General features: G+C 40.5%; 1 protein-coding gene across 1 annotated transcript; it reads right to left on the bottom strand.

The window, feature by feature from the left end:
- Positions 1-1223: 1223 nt before the first annotated feature.
- LOC134383561 (T-cell surface glycoprotein CD1a-like) lies at positions 1224-3820 on the bottom strand. The gene is made up of 5 exons (XM_063104736.1): positions 3760-3820; positions 3134-3400; positions 2142-2420; positions 1673-1951; positions 1224-1318 (listed from the first exon to the last, which is right to left on the bottom strand). The coding sequence occupies exons 1-5, from the start codon at positions 3818-3820 to the stop codon at positions 1224-1226; spliced, it is 981 nt and encodes a 326-aa protein (XP_062960806.1).
- Positions 3821-16882: the final 13062 nt, after the last annotated feature.

Genomic DNA, 16882 nt, shown 5'->3' with positions numbered 1-16882 from the left:
TGTTCCCATTACTAGACCATTTTCTACTCGTGGCACACTTTAGTACACCTCAGGCATCTCTACATCACTGCCTCTCAAATTTTAATGTACTACTGAATCTCCTGCTGCTGATTTTCCTCAAATGCAAATCATAATTCAGTAAGTCTGAGGTGAAGCTCCAGATTCTATGTTACTAACAAGCTGCAACGAGATCATTCTGCTATTTGTAGCTGAACCACACTGATAAGCAAGGGCTAAGCAAGGGCGTACCTCCTATCTTGCTCTTTTTGTTTTGAATGCATGGAATAATAGTTTTACTCTAATAACACTCTATAGTTGGATGATAAGAGTGATAAGAGGCAAATTAGTGTTACTTTTCAGGGGATCAAAGACTTCACACTAGGAAAGCGTGAAGGCTCTTGGTCAAGTGACAAGACTTTTAACGAGAAGAGCATCAAAGGTCTCAACTACTACAAAGGTGTCAGGAAAGAAGAGAATAAGAAAAGGCTACAATTTTGGCATAAATTCAACACAGATTTTATTGAGAATGTGTTACATGCAGAGAAGACATTTTGCCAGGGATGCATATATTATAAAGATATGTACTTTGCTCTCAAAGAGCTGGAACGTTATTAGATGAAAAGGGACCTAAATAACTGCCGTGAAGGATAGGGAGGGAGTACACACACAGTACAGTTGAAATGTGGTGGGAGTTCAGATGAGGGAGTAACTGTTTGCCACTTGCAAATCAAGAAAGGCCCTCTGGAGGAAGTGACATCAGAAATGGACCTGATGATCCATTAATATTTGACCATGTTGAGGTTGCTAGGACTCCATTACATTCAGAGTTAAAATGTAAATGTCAATACCAGAATACAAGTCAGAACAACAAACCCTGAAAAATTACATTTAGCTTATAATAACAATTGATTATTAAGCAGATATAAAAACATCATCAAAAGTTTTACAAGGAGAGTTGAAAGGACGTCATCATCATGGTGTGTTCAGGTGTGTCCCAAGCTCTTGGGCCTCTGGGTCCTCATTCAAGGAGAGAAGCATGTTGAGTAGGCTGACATTGTGTCCTATAATAAAGTGTATGAGAACAAAGTTGGAGTCAATTTGCATAAGGTGGAGGTGAGAATTGAGGAGTGAGAGGGAGGGGGACTGAGAGCAGAGATGAACAAAAAAGGATGGGAAGACAAGTGGGGGAGGAGGGAAGAGCAGGAAAGATGGACACGAAGAACTCACCAGCACTTCCATACCCAAAATGCAACAACTGTCAGAAGAGCCAAAAGCACTATTACAGCCAAGATGATCAATCCCACAGAGGTGTGATGTTCTGTGGATTCGGGTGGACATCAAGGATGTTATTTCAAATTCACCCCATTTTACCCCATTCACTCCCTGTTTTATTGCATTTCCCTGTGCTGTTAAGGCTCATTTCAGTGTCTAACTCATCAATGTCATCTCCTTCCATTCCTTCTCTCATCCTGCCTCAGACAGGAATCTTTCATTTCAATGTCCACCTGCATCTACAGTTCACTCATTATCAACATTTGTATTCTTTGCATTAACTACTTTTCTTCCTTTTGGATCTAGTAACCCTAAAAACACATATGTTTCAGCTGGGCAGCCTGCTCCCACTGAGGACCTCTTGCTCCCATTTCCACCCTTGGCCCCAATTCCTTCTCACCCCAGAACAGCACGATGTCCTGGCCTCCTAGACTGCTGTGCTTCACCCAGCAAGCCAGGCCAGATGCCTCCCCTGCCACCACATTCAGGGTCACTCGGAGATACCAGGTCCCATCAGCATTGGGCAGGACATCACCTCGCTGAGTGCCTGGCTGCTCCTGCTCACCCCGCATCCACATCACCCACACAGGCTTTGGGTAGAATCCTGAGACATGGCACACCAGCAGCAGACGGCCAGGCCCAGGACTGGGGCCACTGGACAGCCAGGCCTCAGGCCTCACTGCAAAGAACAAGAAAGATATTCAGGCAAATTTCCTAAAACAGACTTAGAGGTTCAGATCTCCACATCAGTTTAGATAGACCCATCTTTCCCACTTCTGGGAGGCTTCTTCTTATCTTAAATTTGAAGGGATGATGAGAAGTTATAATTTTAGAATAAGAAATTATTGGGGGGAGGGTGTAGAACTGACCTTGTCGCTGGAGATCTGCCTTCCCTGCATCAAGAAGACCCAAGATGAAACGTGGGCAGGTGTCACTGAGAAGCGTCTGTGCTATTTCCTTGTAGACTTGGTATTGATTAAGTGCTCTGCAAACAAGCTGGGCACTACTCCCACCCTTTGGAGATGGCAGCCATGAATTGTTCTGGAAGCTCATGAAATCTGATCCTTGATAAGCTCCCCGCAAGAAGCCTACTGACACCCACCCAGGGTGTAGCTCACAGCCTATTGTTACCTGCATCTCAAAGGGATCTGAGGAAGAAAGGTTATGAGTTAGAGGAAAGAGGGTGTAAAAATATAAAACAAAATAGAAGCAAAAGAGGATAGAATCAGAAGTGAGAAGTTTGGAGAATTTCAGAGAATGGAACAAAGTTTGATTTGAGCGGGGTTTCAGAGAAAGGGGAATTTGTGAGATTGGAGGTGAAGGAAAAGATTAATAATCTAAGGAAGAGGGGGAAATGATTCAAAGAAGGTGATGTGCATTGTGTTGACCAGTAAGGACTTAGTGTGAGAGAACTGGAATAATAACAACCTGGGGGAATGGAATGCATGAGTTACAATGAATGTATAGATGGAGACTGCTGAGGAGATTGAATGCAGGAGAAAATCACACTTTAAAGAGTCAAAGAGTTAGGAAGCAGAGGGTATCTGGCTGGAGGCTAGAGAAAAGGGTGGCAACAGAATTTCTCAAAGAGAGAATAATTCACCACAACCCACCTACCATAATACACCACAACGCAGCTATCAATGAAAGAGGAGTTCATACATGGCAGAAGACTTGAGGTATTTAAAGAATCAGGATCTGGATTATAGCTCCTACCCAACAGTGTGATTGCAGTTTAATAGTGCTGAAAGTGAAGTGAGATTCAGAGGAGAGTGCAGTATATTTCCTAGAGAAATTAGAAACTCATTGAGACATCCCTCATACCCATCTCTGCATTCCCCATTGAGGGAACTGGACTCACATTCAAATTGCAACTGATGGGCATAGTTGTGAATTGCTTGAAGAAATCTAACAAAGTAGGCACGGAAAAACCTTTCCAGTTCTATTAACTCTTTGTTGCTGAAGTTCCCCCTGGACCAGGGCTGTAGGAAAATGATGGTTCCTGACGTGCTGTCCCAACCATGAGTCTGCAACTCACCCAGCCATCCTGAGCCAAAATTTTGTGTCCAGGAATGGTTGTAAAAGGATGAGATCTGGATAAGATGGTAGGAGATAGGCTCCTCGATTCCTGTGCCAAAAGAACACATAAGATGTGCAGCAAACAGGCACTGAGAAAGAGAGAGAATACAGAAATAAATGTTCCTGAGTGGGGGACTCAGAATGTGGAGGGAAGGAGAGCCATAGTTATCTTAGCAGACATTTGCCTTCCACACAGTCTCACAGCTTATCCACACCTTCAAAAGAGCCCAGGGGCCTAAAGTCAGGGATTCTCAGAATGAAACCAGCCTGGAACTCTTACTCTTCAGATACATGCTGGGAAACCACCTCACAGAAGCACACGCGCGCACACACGTGCACACACACACACACACACACACACACTACACACCCTCCTGTGCACAACTAGGCAGTTGCCAGAGTTCTTACCTTCCTCATTGTTACCTCGTAGGAGAAGAGCAGCTAGAAATGGAAGTAGCAGAAACAGCATTTTATTTGCAGAAGTTATTTCTTTCTTCAGAAAAGTTGGTCTTTGATTTCTGTTCTAAATAAACCTTTCCCATACTACCTATATTCTGACTTCCTTCTTCAACCAACAGACAAACCTACCCTGCCTGCAAAACAAGAACAAAAAATCTGCTCTGTCCCCAACCCTGGGCCTCCTCCTCAGTTTCTCATTTCCTCTCTGGCTTACAACTTCTCTCTTTTGGGGGGCTTCTGGTGAAGATGACTGAATGGACGGTCCCTAATGTCACTCTTTCCCACAAATTAACCAATTTACAACTACAAAAAAGCAACAACAGCAAAGCTGAGGCTTCTAGAACTCATGGGAAGAGGAGGAAAGACCTATAGAGTTCATAAGGCAAGAGAAGCCATGCTGAAAAAAAGAAAGGACCACTCCCAGCATTTTGAGCCCCAGCCACTTTAAGTCTGGAGCTGGTGAGCACATGGAGCAAGAGCTGGCCAAAGCCACAGCTGTGCCCTTCCTATGAAGTTTCTTGGAAGCAGCAGGTGAGAAGAGAGCGTTGGCCCCCAGGCCAGCAAGATCACTAACAGTATTCAAGTGGACCCACATAGGAGCAAGGAGCCACAGACAACAGGTAAAAGGAACCACTCGGAGGCCAGTGAGTCATTGCAAGGGACCAGCACACGGCCCATCCTGTGGGAAGTGTTTGGAGCACGGGCGGTGGGGGAGACAGGCCCACCGGGGGAACACTGGGGTACAGCATGGACGGCTGATCTGCCCTCCAATCAGTGCAGGATCACTCAGCAGAAACTGGTCAGGAATATAGAACTACAGGGGGTGCAGTTTGCTGAAAAGTCTCAGGCCCAGACCACAGTTTCCACTGTACCAGACCTCACAAGATCCAGAAGTAGATATAAGGCCAACCGTTAAAACCTAAGCTGCACAAAAATCTTTCCACAGGCAATCAGCAGCAATGAAGCAATTTAGCTTAGCTCAAGTGCTAGACCCCACATGAAGTTCCTCCATTTTAGAAATAAGCAAAGGAAAACAAATTAATTCCAGTGCAGAGTTTAAGTGGTGGGAACAGCAAATAATCCAACACAGAATAGGAAGAAAACAACAAAATACCCAGATCAAAGACAAAATTTGACATTAACTAATAAAGATCTAACACCACCTGTGTGAGGAAAATGGAGTTAGTTTAGTCAGGGCCTTTTACCTCATATCCAGCTGGGTATGATTCAGCATATCCACTGTAAACAAATCACATAGGAGTACTGTTAGTGCACATGCATGCCCATGTACCCCTTTGTTTGTTGCCGCTATTGTATACTTTCAGTATAAAAGGCAGTGGTTCTGACCCACTGGCAGCAGCGCTCGTGTCTGAAATAAAGTTTTGTCAGTGGCTACTTGGTTTTTCTTTCAACTACCTGGCTCGGGACCTGCATAGGATGGGGCAGAGGGGTCTGTGACCCAGCCTGACACCACCAAAGAACATCTATAAAATCTAGAAGGACCGGAAGCCACCCGGGTTCCTGGGCCAGGGAAGTGGAGGACTGAGGGCCTCAGCCATGCCCCTCCAACACTGGCAACCAGCCCAGCAATGACCACCGAGCTGCCTCAGGAAGTGCCCTGGGCTCCCAGGCTGGGGTGGTGGAGGCTGAGGGCTTCAGCCATTGGTTGACATCAGCAACCAGCCCAGCAAGGACCACTGAGCTGCCACTGGAAGCCCTCTGGTTTTCCTTGATGGAATGAGTGTGGGGGCCACAGGCCTCAATCATGCTCTACCTCCTTCCCTCTCTTCCCAGTCTATTTCCCTTCCCCCTTCCCTTCACCTTTTCCCCCCCAACTGCTCTGCAACAACATCTTACAATGACGCATGTAGCCAGGGGAGGCCGAACTCAGCTGCAACTAGGCAAGCTGCCACCACCAGGCCAGGGCCCCATCAGGGCCCTGAGGTGTGGAGCCAGGGGAAGCCAAACCCAGCTGCAATCAGGCAAAGAGCACACCAAAAACAACATTTTCACATGGGTAGCCCTCCATAGCCACCACAATTGCCACGGCTCATGCAAAAGCAGCTAGTCTCTATAGCAGCAGTCACAGCCACTGTGCAGGTGGTATGCCAGACCCTCAATTTCTTTGACAAGGAGAAGCACCAACAGAGACCAAAAAAAAAAAAAAAAGTCCTTTCTCTCCACAAAGCACACTCCCAAGTCATAGAAGAATCACCTGATTTACAATAATAGGGGAGGACTCAATCACACCTGTCTCAGTACTGGACAGACCATCTAGGCAACAAACCAGCAGAGGAACAGTTAATCTATCAGATGGAGAGAACAAATCTATGGTTATTAGAGGGGGGAGGGGGAGGGAGAAAGGGGAGGGAGAAGGGGAGAGATTGGATAAGGGGCACAAAGAATAAGTTTGATTTCTAACGATGAACATGCTAATAAAAAGAAAAGAAAAGAAAAAAAATTTAAAAACTTCTGTCCTTTTCACCAATTCCATCTGGTCACATTCCACTAAATCAATTGCTATGGACCAAGTCTTCTTTGGCATTGAGAAGTCACTTTTCTACTAGGGACATTTTTATGTCATTCACAAAATAAAAGCATAAAAATAATGGCTCCTGGTATTCTCTCCAATATTCTCCTGTCCCTGCTCTTTTTGGACATTCAGTTGTTCTCTTGCCATTTTGATAACCCTTCATGTAGTCCTTTACAAATCCTATCCCCACCCTAGCACATTCACATCTCCGACTTATCACTGTTTTATTAATTTGTTCTTTCAAAATACCCTATGTTTTAGTCCGTTTTGTGTTGCTATAACAGAATTACCTGAGACTGGGTAATTTATAAGGAACAGAGGTTTATTTGGCTTATGATTCTGGGACAGCTGCATCTGGACTGTGCCTCAGGCTGCTTCTACTCATGGTGGAAAGCAGAAGGCAGCTGGCAGATACAAGCAGCAGATCACATGGCAAAAGGAGGCAAGAGAGAGGAGGTGCCAGCGTCTATTAAACAACCAGCTCTTGGGGGAACTAATAGAGCGAGAACTCAGTCATTAACCCCCCCACCTAGGGAGAGCATTAATCCATTCATGAGGGATCTGCTCCCATGACCCAAACTGCCACATTGGAGATCAGATTTCCACAAAAGTTTTAGTAAGGACAACACATCCAAACTCCATCACCCTATGATTGTCTCATGCAACAGTATAAACTACCACCAATTCAATATTATCCTTAAAGAAGAGCTAGTAGCCATCACAGAAACCACAGGAATGTTGAAACATGTAAATAAAAACTCCATCTGTTTGACTTCCATGGATATATATTCACTCAACACAGACATCTAGCATCTGCCTGGAACCAGCCATCTTTCTGTGGTTGTGAACATACAGTGGTTGACAATGCAGTCACTTTATTCAAGGAGCTTTTAGTCCACTTAGAAAAAAACACACGGCAACCTCTATAAATCTTGTTGTGCTGCGTTTTATTATAACGTGTCAACTCTATGGATAAGAAAAAACAAGCCTGGTTGAAACAATGCTTTTAAGGCAGTGACCCTTAAATGATGTTTGCCCACTCAATTTTCACTTCAGTGGTCCCCACGGGGTTTTGGTTCTGTACCGTTGTTGGACTGTATACCCACCTAACAGATGGCTGGCAAGGGGTAGGTTCTTAGTGAATATCTATTAAATGAGTGAATAATCACTTCATGCATCCAATTATTTTGTTTCATTTTGAAGGAGGTCTTCAACGTAAAATATTTTTTAGACATCATAAGTTTACTTGTAACCCTACATAGTGACATGAGAATCTTATACAGTTTTATTTTGGTTAAAAGCATATATAACTAAGCATAGCATTTACTTACAGGGTCCTGCTGTAAATTTCTTGTAACTTATAAGTAGAAACTAGTCAAAACTTGTGAGAAGTGAAGTTAATACAGTATTCTAAAGTCACCTATGCAGAATTCTCTTGTAATTGTTTCTACTTGGATGATGTTCACTGGTTGTCCTGTCATAAGTTAGTCTCTCCTGAGCAGGCTTACTTTCCTTTATTGGGGTGTTCATAACTGTCCAATGGCTCTTAAATATTTGTTTGTACTTTGTAAACATCATCTGCATAAATGTTTTTGGGCAATGTATTTGGTCATTTCTTGATTTACAAGAAAGCAAGTTATCTCAAGCTAAGTTAGACAGTAAAATAATATTTCAAAAGTTAAAATTAGATTTCAGAAAGCTGGAAAAAACGTCATTTCCATACTTACAACTTTAAAAAACTGGATAATCAAAAATCACAACTCATCTTGAATCCAACAGAGACCTGAAATATCAGGGCAACTAATTAACCCAAAATCTAAGGAAAGACAGACTCCTTCATGAAGAGATGGAATGCAGACCCTTCCTAACTTGGGATGGATGTCAGATGCTATACAAGCAAGTAAGAAGCATTTGCCTAAAATTATTAAGAAATTACTAAAGGCTAGCATGAGTATATAAAAGCCCTGTAAGTCACAGACACAGGGGAAATTCACATCCGTCTCTTATCTCTTTTGCACAGAACTTACCAGGGGCTCCTGAAAACTTGGGGTCAGCAATGTAGACCAGATAAACCCTCTTGGGAGCAACTACTGCATGGGAAAAGTAGGAAATGTCAATAACAAAAAAATGCTTCACTTGACAAGGGATGGGCAAAAGCCCTGCTGTTCTTCAGGCACAGGCAAAAACTGCGGCTGAGGGGAAGAAAGCAAATGGGAAGGGACAAGAAAACATTCTGGTCCTAGATTAATAGACGTCCCAGACTGCTGGGAGAAACACCGAACACTGACGCAGACCAACACTAAAAAACTCAAAAATGACTCATCTGTCTAAGCATGAGACTAAACCAGAGCAAAACATTTAAGTTCCTACTCCCTCTGCCAAGCAGGAGAGCAAACATCAAGAACAAGAGCAGTCTACTGCTGGGAGAGGAGAAGGAGCATGGAGATAGGTCCTCCTGAGGCACAACACAAAGGAAATAACAATCCTGAGAGTGGAGCAGACATTAAGAAAACTTCCTGGCAAATGAGCCCCACCATACAAAGTATAGTGCCCACATATCCACATGTTCCACATCTGCAGATGCAACTTGCGGCAGATTGAAATATAAAATTAAAAATAACAATACAACCTGTGCCAATGCAGGGGCACAGGACAGCTGGGTATCAGGGGGGAACCAGGCAGCCAGTGGACAGTTTGCATGTGCACAGAGTCTTGGAGTGGGGCTTCCAGGTACCTAAGAACCTCTGCATTTACGCTTTGCCCCGTGCTCAAGACGTGCAACATTAGCATATTAAACAAACAAACAACAATAACAAAACAAATCAAAACACCATAACAGGCTGAGACAGAGAGACACACAAAACTTTCAGAAGAAATGAAAAAGTTTTATATTGTTGTACCTTTAAAAGCACTTTTTTCCTGCTTTTTGAATATAAAACTGCTATGATCTGAATCTTTATGTCTTCTCAAAATTCAAATGTTGAAATCCTAACCCCAAATGTTATAGTGTTCAGAGGTGAGGCCTTTGGAGGTGATTAGGTCATGAGGTTAAAGCCCTCGTGAATGGAATTATTCCTCTCATAAAAGAGACCCCAGAGAGCTTCCTCACTGCTTCTACCATGTGAGGACACATGCAGAAGTTCCCCTCTATGAACCAGAAAGTGGCCCCCACTAGACACTGAATATGCCTTGATCTGGGACTGCCCAGCCTCCAGAACTATGAGAAATAAATTTCTGTTGTTCATAAGCCACCCAGTCCATGGTATCCTTTTATAGCACCCTAAGAAGAATAAGACAGGGCCCCACACTTTCATTTGCACTGGACCCTGCAAATTATATGGCCTACACCCTTGAATGTGGGGTGGGAAATGTGAGGGTGGGCCATTTAGGATTGGGTAGGAAGGAGAGGGAAGAGAATTAACTAAATAAGTATTGTAGTTCTGGGACCAATGTGTGAGAGCTGTTCAGAGATGCCAAGGGGCATAAAAGATGCTGGAGACGGAAGAGGAAGGAAGGGGCAGGTTGGGAAAAGAAGAGGAGATGAGCCACAAGTTTCTTCACCTCACCTTTTCTGTGAGCAGAAATGTGGTCCTGAACAGAGACGCAGGAAGCGGTTGGTGCTCGAGTCACAGTCCCCCTGTGGGTCCGTGGGACTTTCCCAGACAGCCCCATACCTGAGAAGATGTTCCGCTAGAGTGGATAAAGGACAACACCTGAAGAAAGGAAAGGAAAGGAGAGGGGCTTCTGAGGAACTGGCTGAGGGATGCTGAGAACTGGGGGAGCTGAGAAAGAACAAAGCCATAGGAAAAAATCAGGAGACAAAATAGGTGGGGGAAGTGGCCAGGAGCAGAAAAAAAGAAAATAATTGGGAGAGAAGGAGGTAGCTATACAGGACACTGACAATTGTGTGCTCACTAAACACAGGAAACCTCAGAGGAGAAAAGTAGTGTGAGTCATGTTCGACCTGGAAAAAGAACCTGAGGCACAGACAAGATACCACAGTTTACTTGAGCCAGTATGAGTGTCTGCAGCCCAGAAGACACAGCGAAGTTGCCTTGGAATGTACTTCAATATGAAGGCCACATTTCAGTATTTTTCTAGTCACAGGGAAGGGGAGAACAAAGGAACCAATGCTGTTGGTTACATGGCATTGCTTAGGTTACTGATTTATCCTTAGAAACATTTTACGTACAGACTTATGAGTAAGGATTACAAGATACACACTCAGCATTCCTGAGTTAATGTATAGCCTTTTCGGGCATTAGTTAAGTCTAGATTTAGGTTAAAAATAGTCCTATGGTAACAGTTCCAGGATGTAGAGATATGACTGTCACCTAATTCCACAACCTCTCCCAAGGAATTTAGCTGACCTCTGTCAGAGCAGATTTCTGATTTATCAGTAGGGTATAAACTCATTAGAACTCAACCAAATAGGGAGTTCCAGATATCTTAGAAAAATCCAGTATTCTTACATTTGCCACCAAAACTATTCTAGGGATCCCTCTTCTTGAACCATTGGTTCAGGCCATAAGCAGGCTCATGTCCATTCCAACAGCTCTTATTGCTTGCTCCTCCAAACACCACCATAACTCTTGAATTTCTACTTCTTCCATAAACTTCTCCTCAGAATAAAAATGTGATTTCCCCTCCCACACAGTCTCACAGTCTCATCTGACTTTCCCCTCATCACCAACAGACACCTCAGCTTCCCCCAGCAGAAAAAAACCACTGCCTCTCATAGCCCTGTGCCTTTTTCTGGGTTTCTCATTTTCCCTCCTACTCTGATTCAAGTTTTCTCTCATCATTTTGTTTTTATTTTTTTTATTTTTATTTGTTTATTTTTTTAAATTTTATTTTGTCGATATACATTGTGGCTGATTATTGCTCCCCATCACCAAAACCTCCCTCCCTCCTCCCTCCCCCCCTCCCCCCCAACAATGTCCTTTCTGTTTGCTTGTCGTATCAACTTCAAGTAGTTGTGGTTGTTATATCTTCTCCCCCCCCCCGGTTTTTTTTTGTGTGTGTGTGTGTGTGAATTTATATATTTTATATATTAATTTTTAGCTCCCACCAATAAGTGAGAACATGTGGTATTTCTCTTTCTGTGCCTGACTTGTTTCACTTAATATAATTCTCTCAAGGTCCATCCATGTTGTTGCAAATGGCAGTATTTCATTCGTTTTTATAGCTGTCTCTCATCATTTTGGATTTCAGCAGCTCTCCCTCCATCTGGCCTATGTATTTCTGGACTCTAACAGTAAGTTTCTTGCAGTAAAAGGAGCTTTAGACGGAAAGTCAGGATGAACTTTGGCATGGGACAAATGCTGGATGCACTGAATAGGAGAGATCATCAGCACTCTGGGTTCTGTTTCCTTATATATAAGATGACTGGACTGTGCAAACTGAATATTTTCTAATCACTTACTGCTTCTAAATCCTGCATGTCTCACCGTGCCCTCACTGTATCCCATCCATGTGTTCTCCTCTTTCTCCACTCTGCTTCTTCCTTATTCTCTCTCACTCTTCCACATCTTCGCTGTCATTCCCCCCTCAGACCTTATCTCATCTCCCAGGGCCTCCTCTTCATTGTCTCATATGCATACCCATTTCATCTAATCTCAGTCCTTTCTCCTTGACTCGCTTTCCAAATCTAAAAAAGAAACAGGTAAGCCAACCATAAATGTAGTGTGATAATTCTCACATGAGAGCAAGTACAGGGAAATGAATGAGCCTCACTAAATCTGCTTTGTCTATATTTTCATTGTTTATGTGGCTTTGCTCACACTGAGCATGAGAATTTTGGCTGCAATAATCAGGTAAGTGAGATCATGCTTGTATATCCATGAGAATATCTCAAGTGATTTTTAATTCAGAAACTTATGATGATATCAAAAAGGATTGAAACTGAACCTACATAATGAGCACCACGTGTGACACCTTGGGAGTGCAGGCATCAACTTCAAACTCCTCAGTAAGAAGCTCATGAGAATTCTTGGGTGTCAGAGAACATTTTCTTGGCTATGCTTAATAGTTCACACCAGATCTAGCAATCACCAAAGTAGAATGATTAACATTCCTGGTAGATGCCTTTTCTAGTACCAATTGTATTTAACATTGCTTTTTTATCTTGCTTACTTTGTCAGAGATTTTGTTATCACATAGACAGTAGCAGAAGGCACTCTTTGCTATGTGATTGCTCAACATTCTCCTTAAGAACATACTCTACAAATACTATACTAAGACAACTTTGATTTCCCCAACATTTTCTGAAAATGCTGCCTAAATGTTTAATTTTTAACCACCAATTCCTGCTATATGCTTGTTTACTTTAATTCCTTGCTTAAGGACTAATTATTTCCTAGAAGAAAAACTTGCCAACACTAGATGAAATTGTTTCTAGAGCCATCATGTCAAAGTAACACAGACTGGATGACTTAAACAACAGAAACGTCTTTCTCACAGTACTGGAGGCTGGAAGTCTAAGGTCAAGGTTTCAAGCTTTCCTTCCTACTTCTATTTTAAAATTACACAGTTGATATGTAGTTGACCAAAGCATGAGTGGAAGACTCATATATCTGTCTTTACTAATAATATATATATATATATATATATATACATACATACATATATATATATATCATTTTCAAAAATGGAATCTCATGAGTATATGGCTACTTATGTAGTCACATTTTATGTGACTATCTTTTACTCATCATGATATGTGCATGGTTTTTCAGTAGCTAACCCTAATTGTCTATAATAATAATTGCCATTTATGTATACATTTTAATGTTCTTTGCATTCATTGTGATAGTAGGAATCTCTTTAAATAGGCTTTTTACTTTTTCCTAACCATACCCCCAAATCTCTTAAAAGTATTTTCACTTTCTAGCCAGAAAGAAAATTTAATGGCACATCTTAGTCTGTTTGTTCCTGCACCAGGTTCAGGTTCCAGCTACTTTAAAGGTGGCCAAATGGTAGTTATTGTACCAGACATATACAAAATACAACAAAAACTAAATAAAAATTCTAGAAATGAGAAGTATAGTATATGGAATAAAAATTTCTAAGGATAGATATAAAAGCAGAATGGATCTGAAAAAGTTATTGAATTAGAAAACAAGCCAATGGAAATTATCTAGTCTTAAGAACAATGAAAAAATATTAAATAAACAGAACCTAAAAGATTTGTGTGACAGTATCAGAAATTCTAACATGTGTAACTGGAGTGTCATAAAAATAATAGAAAATGAAGAAGAACAAATTCTTGAAAAAATAATGCTAGAATTTTCCCAAATTTTATGAAATACATTAATTTACAGATTCAGGAAACAAAGAAAACTCTAAGTATAATTAATAAAAAGAAAGCTACATGTAGGCACATTAGAGTTAAACTGCTGAAAACAAAGATAAAGAGAATATTTTGAAGGCAGCCAACCAAACACAAAAAAACAATTTTGAGTTATTTTGACTTTTCATCACAAACAGTAGAAACCAGATGATAGTGTAACATTATCTTTAATGTGCAGAAGGAAAAATAAAACCAACACCTGTCAACACAGAATTCTACATATAGTGAAAATATCCTTGGAGAGTGAAGATAAAATTTTAAAAAATAATTATGGTAAAAAAATAAAAGTGTGTCTTGAGCAGACATGGATCTCAAAAATATGTTATAGAAGAATTTTTAGGCTAAAGGGAAATGAAACTGGAAGGAAACTTAGGTCTTCAGAGAGAAATGAGGAGGACCAGAAATGTTAAATATGTTAAAAAATATATATAACCATTTTATTAAATTATGCATTGTATTGTGAGCATTATAACAAAGAGATATAATTCATATCAAATGTATAAAAACTTAATTTACATGTTATAAAATTATTACATTTTTTGGTGAATTGATATGATATTCACTTTGACTTATAAAAAGCAAAGTATATATTTTGTAACCCTTTGCAGAACCACCAAAAATTGCACAAAGGCTTAGATAAAAGTCAGTAGAAATATTAAAATTGAATTTTAAAAAAAATCAATCCAAAAGAAGGCAGCAAAGGGGAACAGAAAGAAAGAGAGAGAGAACGAACAGAAAACAAATAACATAATAGCTCTAAATTTAACTTTTTAATAATTATAATAAATGTTAAAGGACTAAACATTCTAATTAAAAGTCACATTTTGTCAGAATCAGTATAAGTGCAAGACACAATTATGTACTGTACTAAAAACCCACATTAAATTTAAAGACCAAGATACACTGAGAGTAGAATGATGGAAAAAGAAAAATGATATAAACATTAAGCATTTAAAAAGTTCTAATGGGTTTATTAATATCAGATAAAGAGGACAATGAAAGAGAGAGTATTATTAGAGATAAGGAAGGATGTTTTATAGTGATAAGTGGCACAACTAGTCAGAAAACCTTACAACCATGAATGTGTGTGCACCTAATAACAGAAATTTACAATAATTGAAGAAAAGGTTGACAGAATTAAATGGAGAAATAGATTATTGTACAATCAATGGAGATTACTTTAGAGATTTTAATATGCCTCTCCATGTCAGTAAATACATAGAAGTTATAAACTACACAACCACCTCAATCTCAGTGATATTTATAATACCCTACATGTAACAACTGCAAAATACACATTATTTTCAAGTGCACAAGTCATGATCATCAAGATAGATCATAGACTAGGCAACAAAAAGAAAATACATAATTTTAAAACAATAGAAATTGTACAAAGTATGTACCCTGAACACAATATAAGTAAATTAGAAATTGATAATAATAATATATTTTTAAAACACAAATGTTTGGAAATTAAATAATAAATAAATCAAGAAAGATTTAATAGCAAAAAATAGGAAATATTTCCAAACTAAAGAAAAATGCAACATGTCAAAATTTATGAAATGCAGATAAAGCAGTGAATGGGAGATGTTTATAGCTTTAAATTTAATAAATGTTTATATTAGAAAAAAGGAAAGTCTAAAATCAATGGCAGAAACAGCCAGTATTTTTTTTAGCAAATGTAAATCTAAGGTAAAAATAAAAAGCAATACAGATGAGAGCAGGAATCAGTGAAATGCAAAAGAAAACAATAGAAAATATTAATAGGAAGGCAGGTCAAGATGGTGGACTAGAGGTGTCCAGGAGGCATTCCTCCCACAGAAAAGAACCAGAACAACTAGCTGGCAGCTAAATATTGGCAGGAGCATCTGTGGGACAGCATAGGAGTAAAGTAGGAGAATGGTGAGAACCCTGTGAAGCACTAAAGCCCAGGATGGCAGCATAGAAAAGAGAGAGAGGCACAGAGTCTCAGTCACCATGTCTCCAACACCAAGACTGGTACAGAAAGAATTTTCCTTTGCAGTGAAAAGGTAAGTAGAGGACCCACACCAACCACCATCCTCACCACAGAGGCTGAAAGATTCTTTGGCAGGACAAGTCCAAAGCCAAGGGTGGGAAGCAGCCAAGAATACACATATTGCATCACTCTAGAACAGTAGTGCAAACTGTGCACTCCCTGCCCCCCACCCTCGTGACTCAAGCCAATGCAGAATGGTGTCATCTTGAAGCCAGAGCTGTTGCTGGGGATGCACCCTGGCGTGGGGCCGGTGCACTCACAGAAGATGCTATAATCAATTCCCTGGCAGCTTGAAGACTGGGCTAACAGTACATGTGACTCTAGTTTTGCAATCTGAGAAGCCAACCCTAGTCCCACTGAACTGATGCATGCACATGTCCCCAGCCAGAGGTCAGACACACAGACTCTCCTCAGGCAGACCATTCCCCATTCCTCTGCCTGTTCCCCATCCCCTGACAGCTGATTGAGTTGTGTGCCTCTGAGCTCCTAACCCAGAAAAATAACTCAAAGGTCTCAACCTTAATAAATATGCCTTCAGGCTGTTGGAAACAGAGTGCATCTACACCCTCCTGAAGAAAAAAGACACCACCAAAAACACAAAATCATGCTCCAATAACTGATCCCCAAAATAGGAAATTGCCAACTTGCCAGAAAAGGAATTTAAATTAATTATTTTAAGAAAACTCACTGAGATAAAAGAGAGTACAGACAAACATTTAAACAAAATCAGTAAAACAATTCATGATCTGAATGAGAAATTCAACAAAGAGATAATATTATTTAAAAAATCTAACAGAACACTTGACATTTAAGAACTCATTGAATACAGTAAAAAATAGATTTGAGAGTTTCAAAAACAGACTAGATAAAGCAGAAGGAAGAATTTCTGATCTTGAATACAGCAATTTCAGAATAACATGAGAATACAAGAATAATAATAATAATAAGCAATGAACAAAGCTTGGCAGAACTAAGCGATACTATTAAGCAAACAAATATTTGAATTAAGAGCATTCCAGAAGGAGAAGAAAACAAAAAAGATACTGAAAACCTATTTAATAAAATCATACCTGAAAGTTTCACTAGTCTGGAAGAAGATACAAACATCCAAATCCAGAAAACTCAACTGTCCCCAAATAGATTCAACACAAATAGGCCATCTTCAAGA

Source organism: Cynocephalus volans, chromosome 8, assembly GCF_027409185.1.
Source record: "Cynocephalus volans isolate mCynVol1 chromosome 8, mCynVol1.pri, whole genome shotgun sequence".
Classification (NCBI taxonomy): domain Eukaryota; kingdom Metazoa; phylum Chordata; class Mammalia; order Dermoptera; family Cynocephalidae; genus Cynocephalus; species Cynocephalus volans.
The sequence above is the reverse complement of the archived record's forward strand: the minus strand, read 5'-3'. Positions and strand labels throughout refer to the sequence as shown.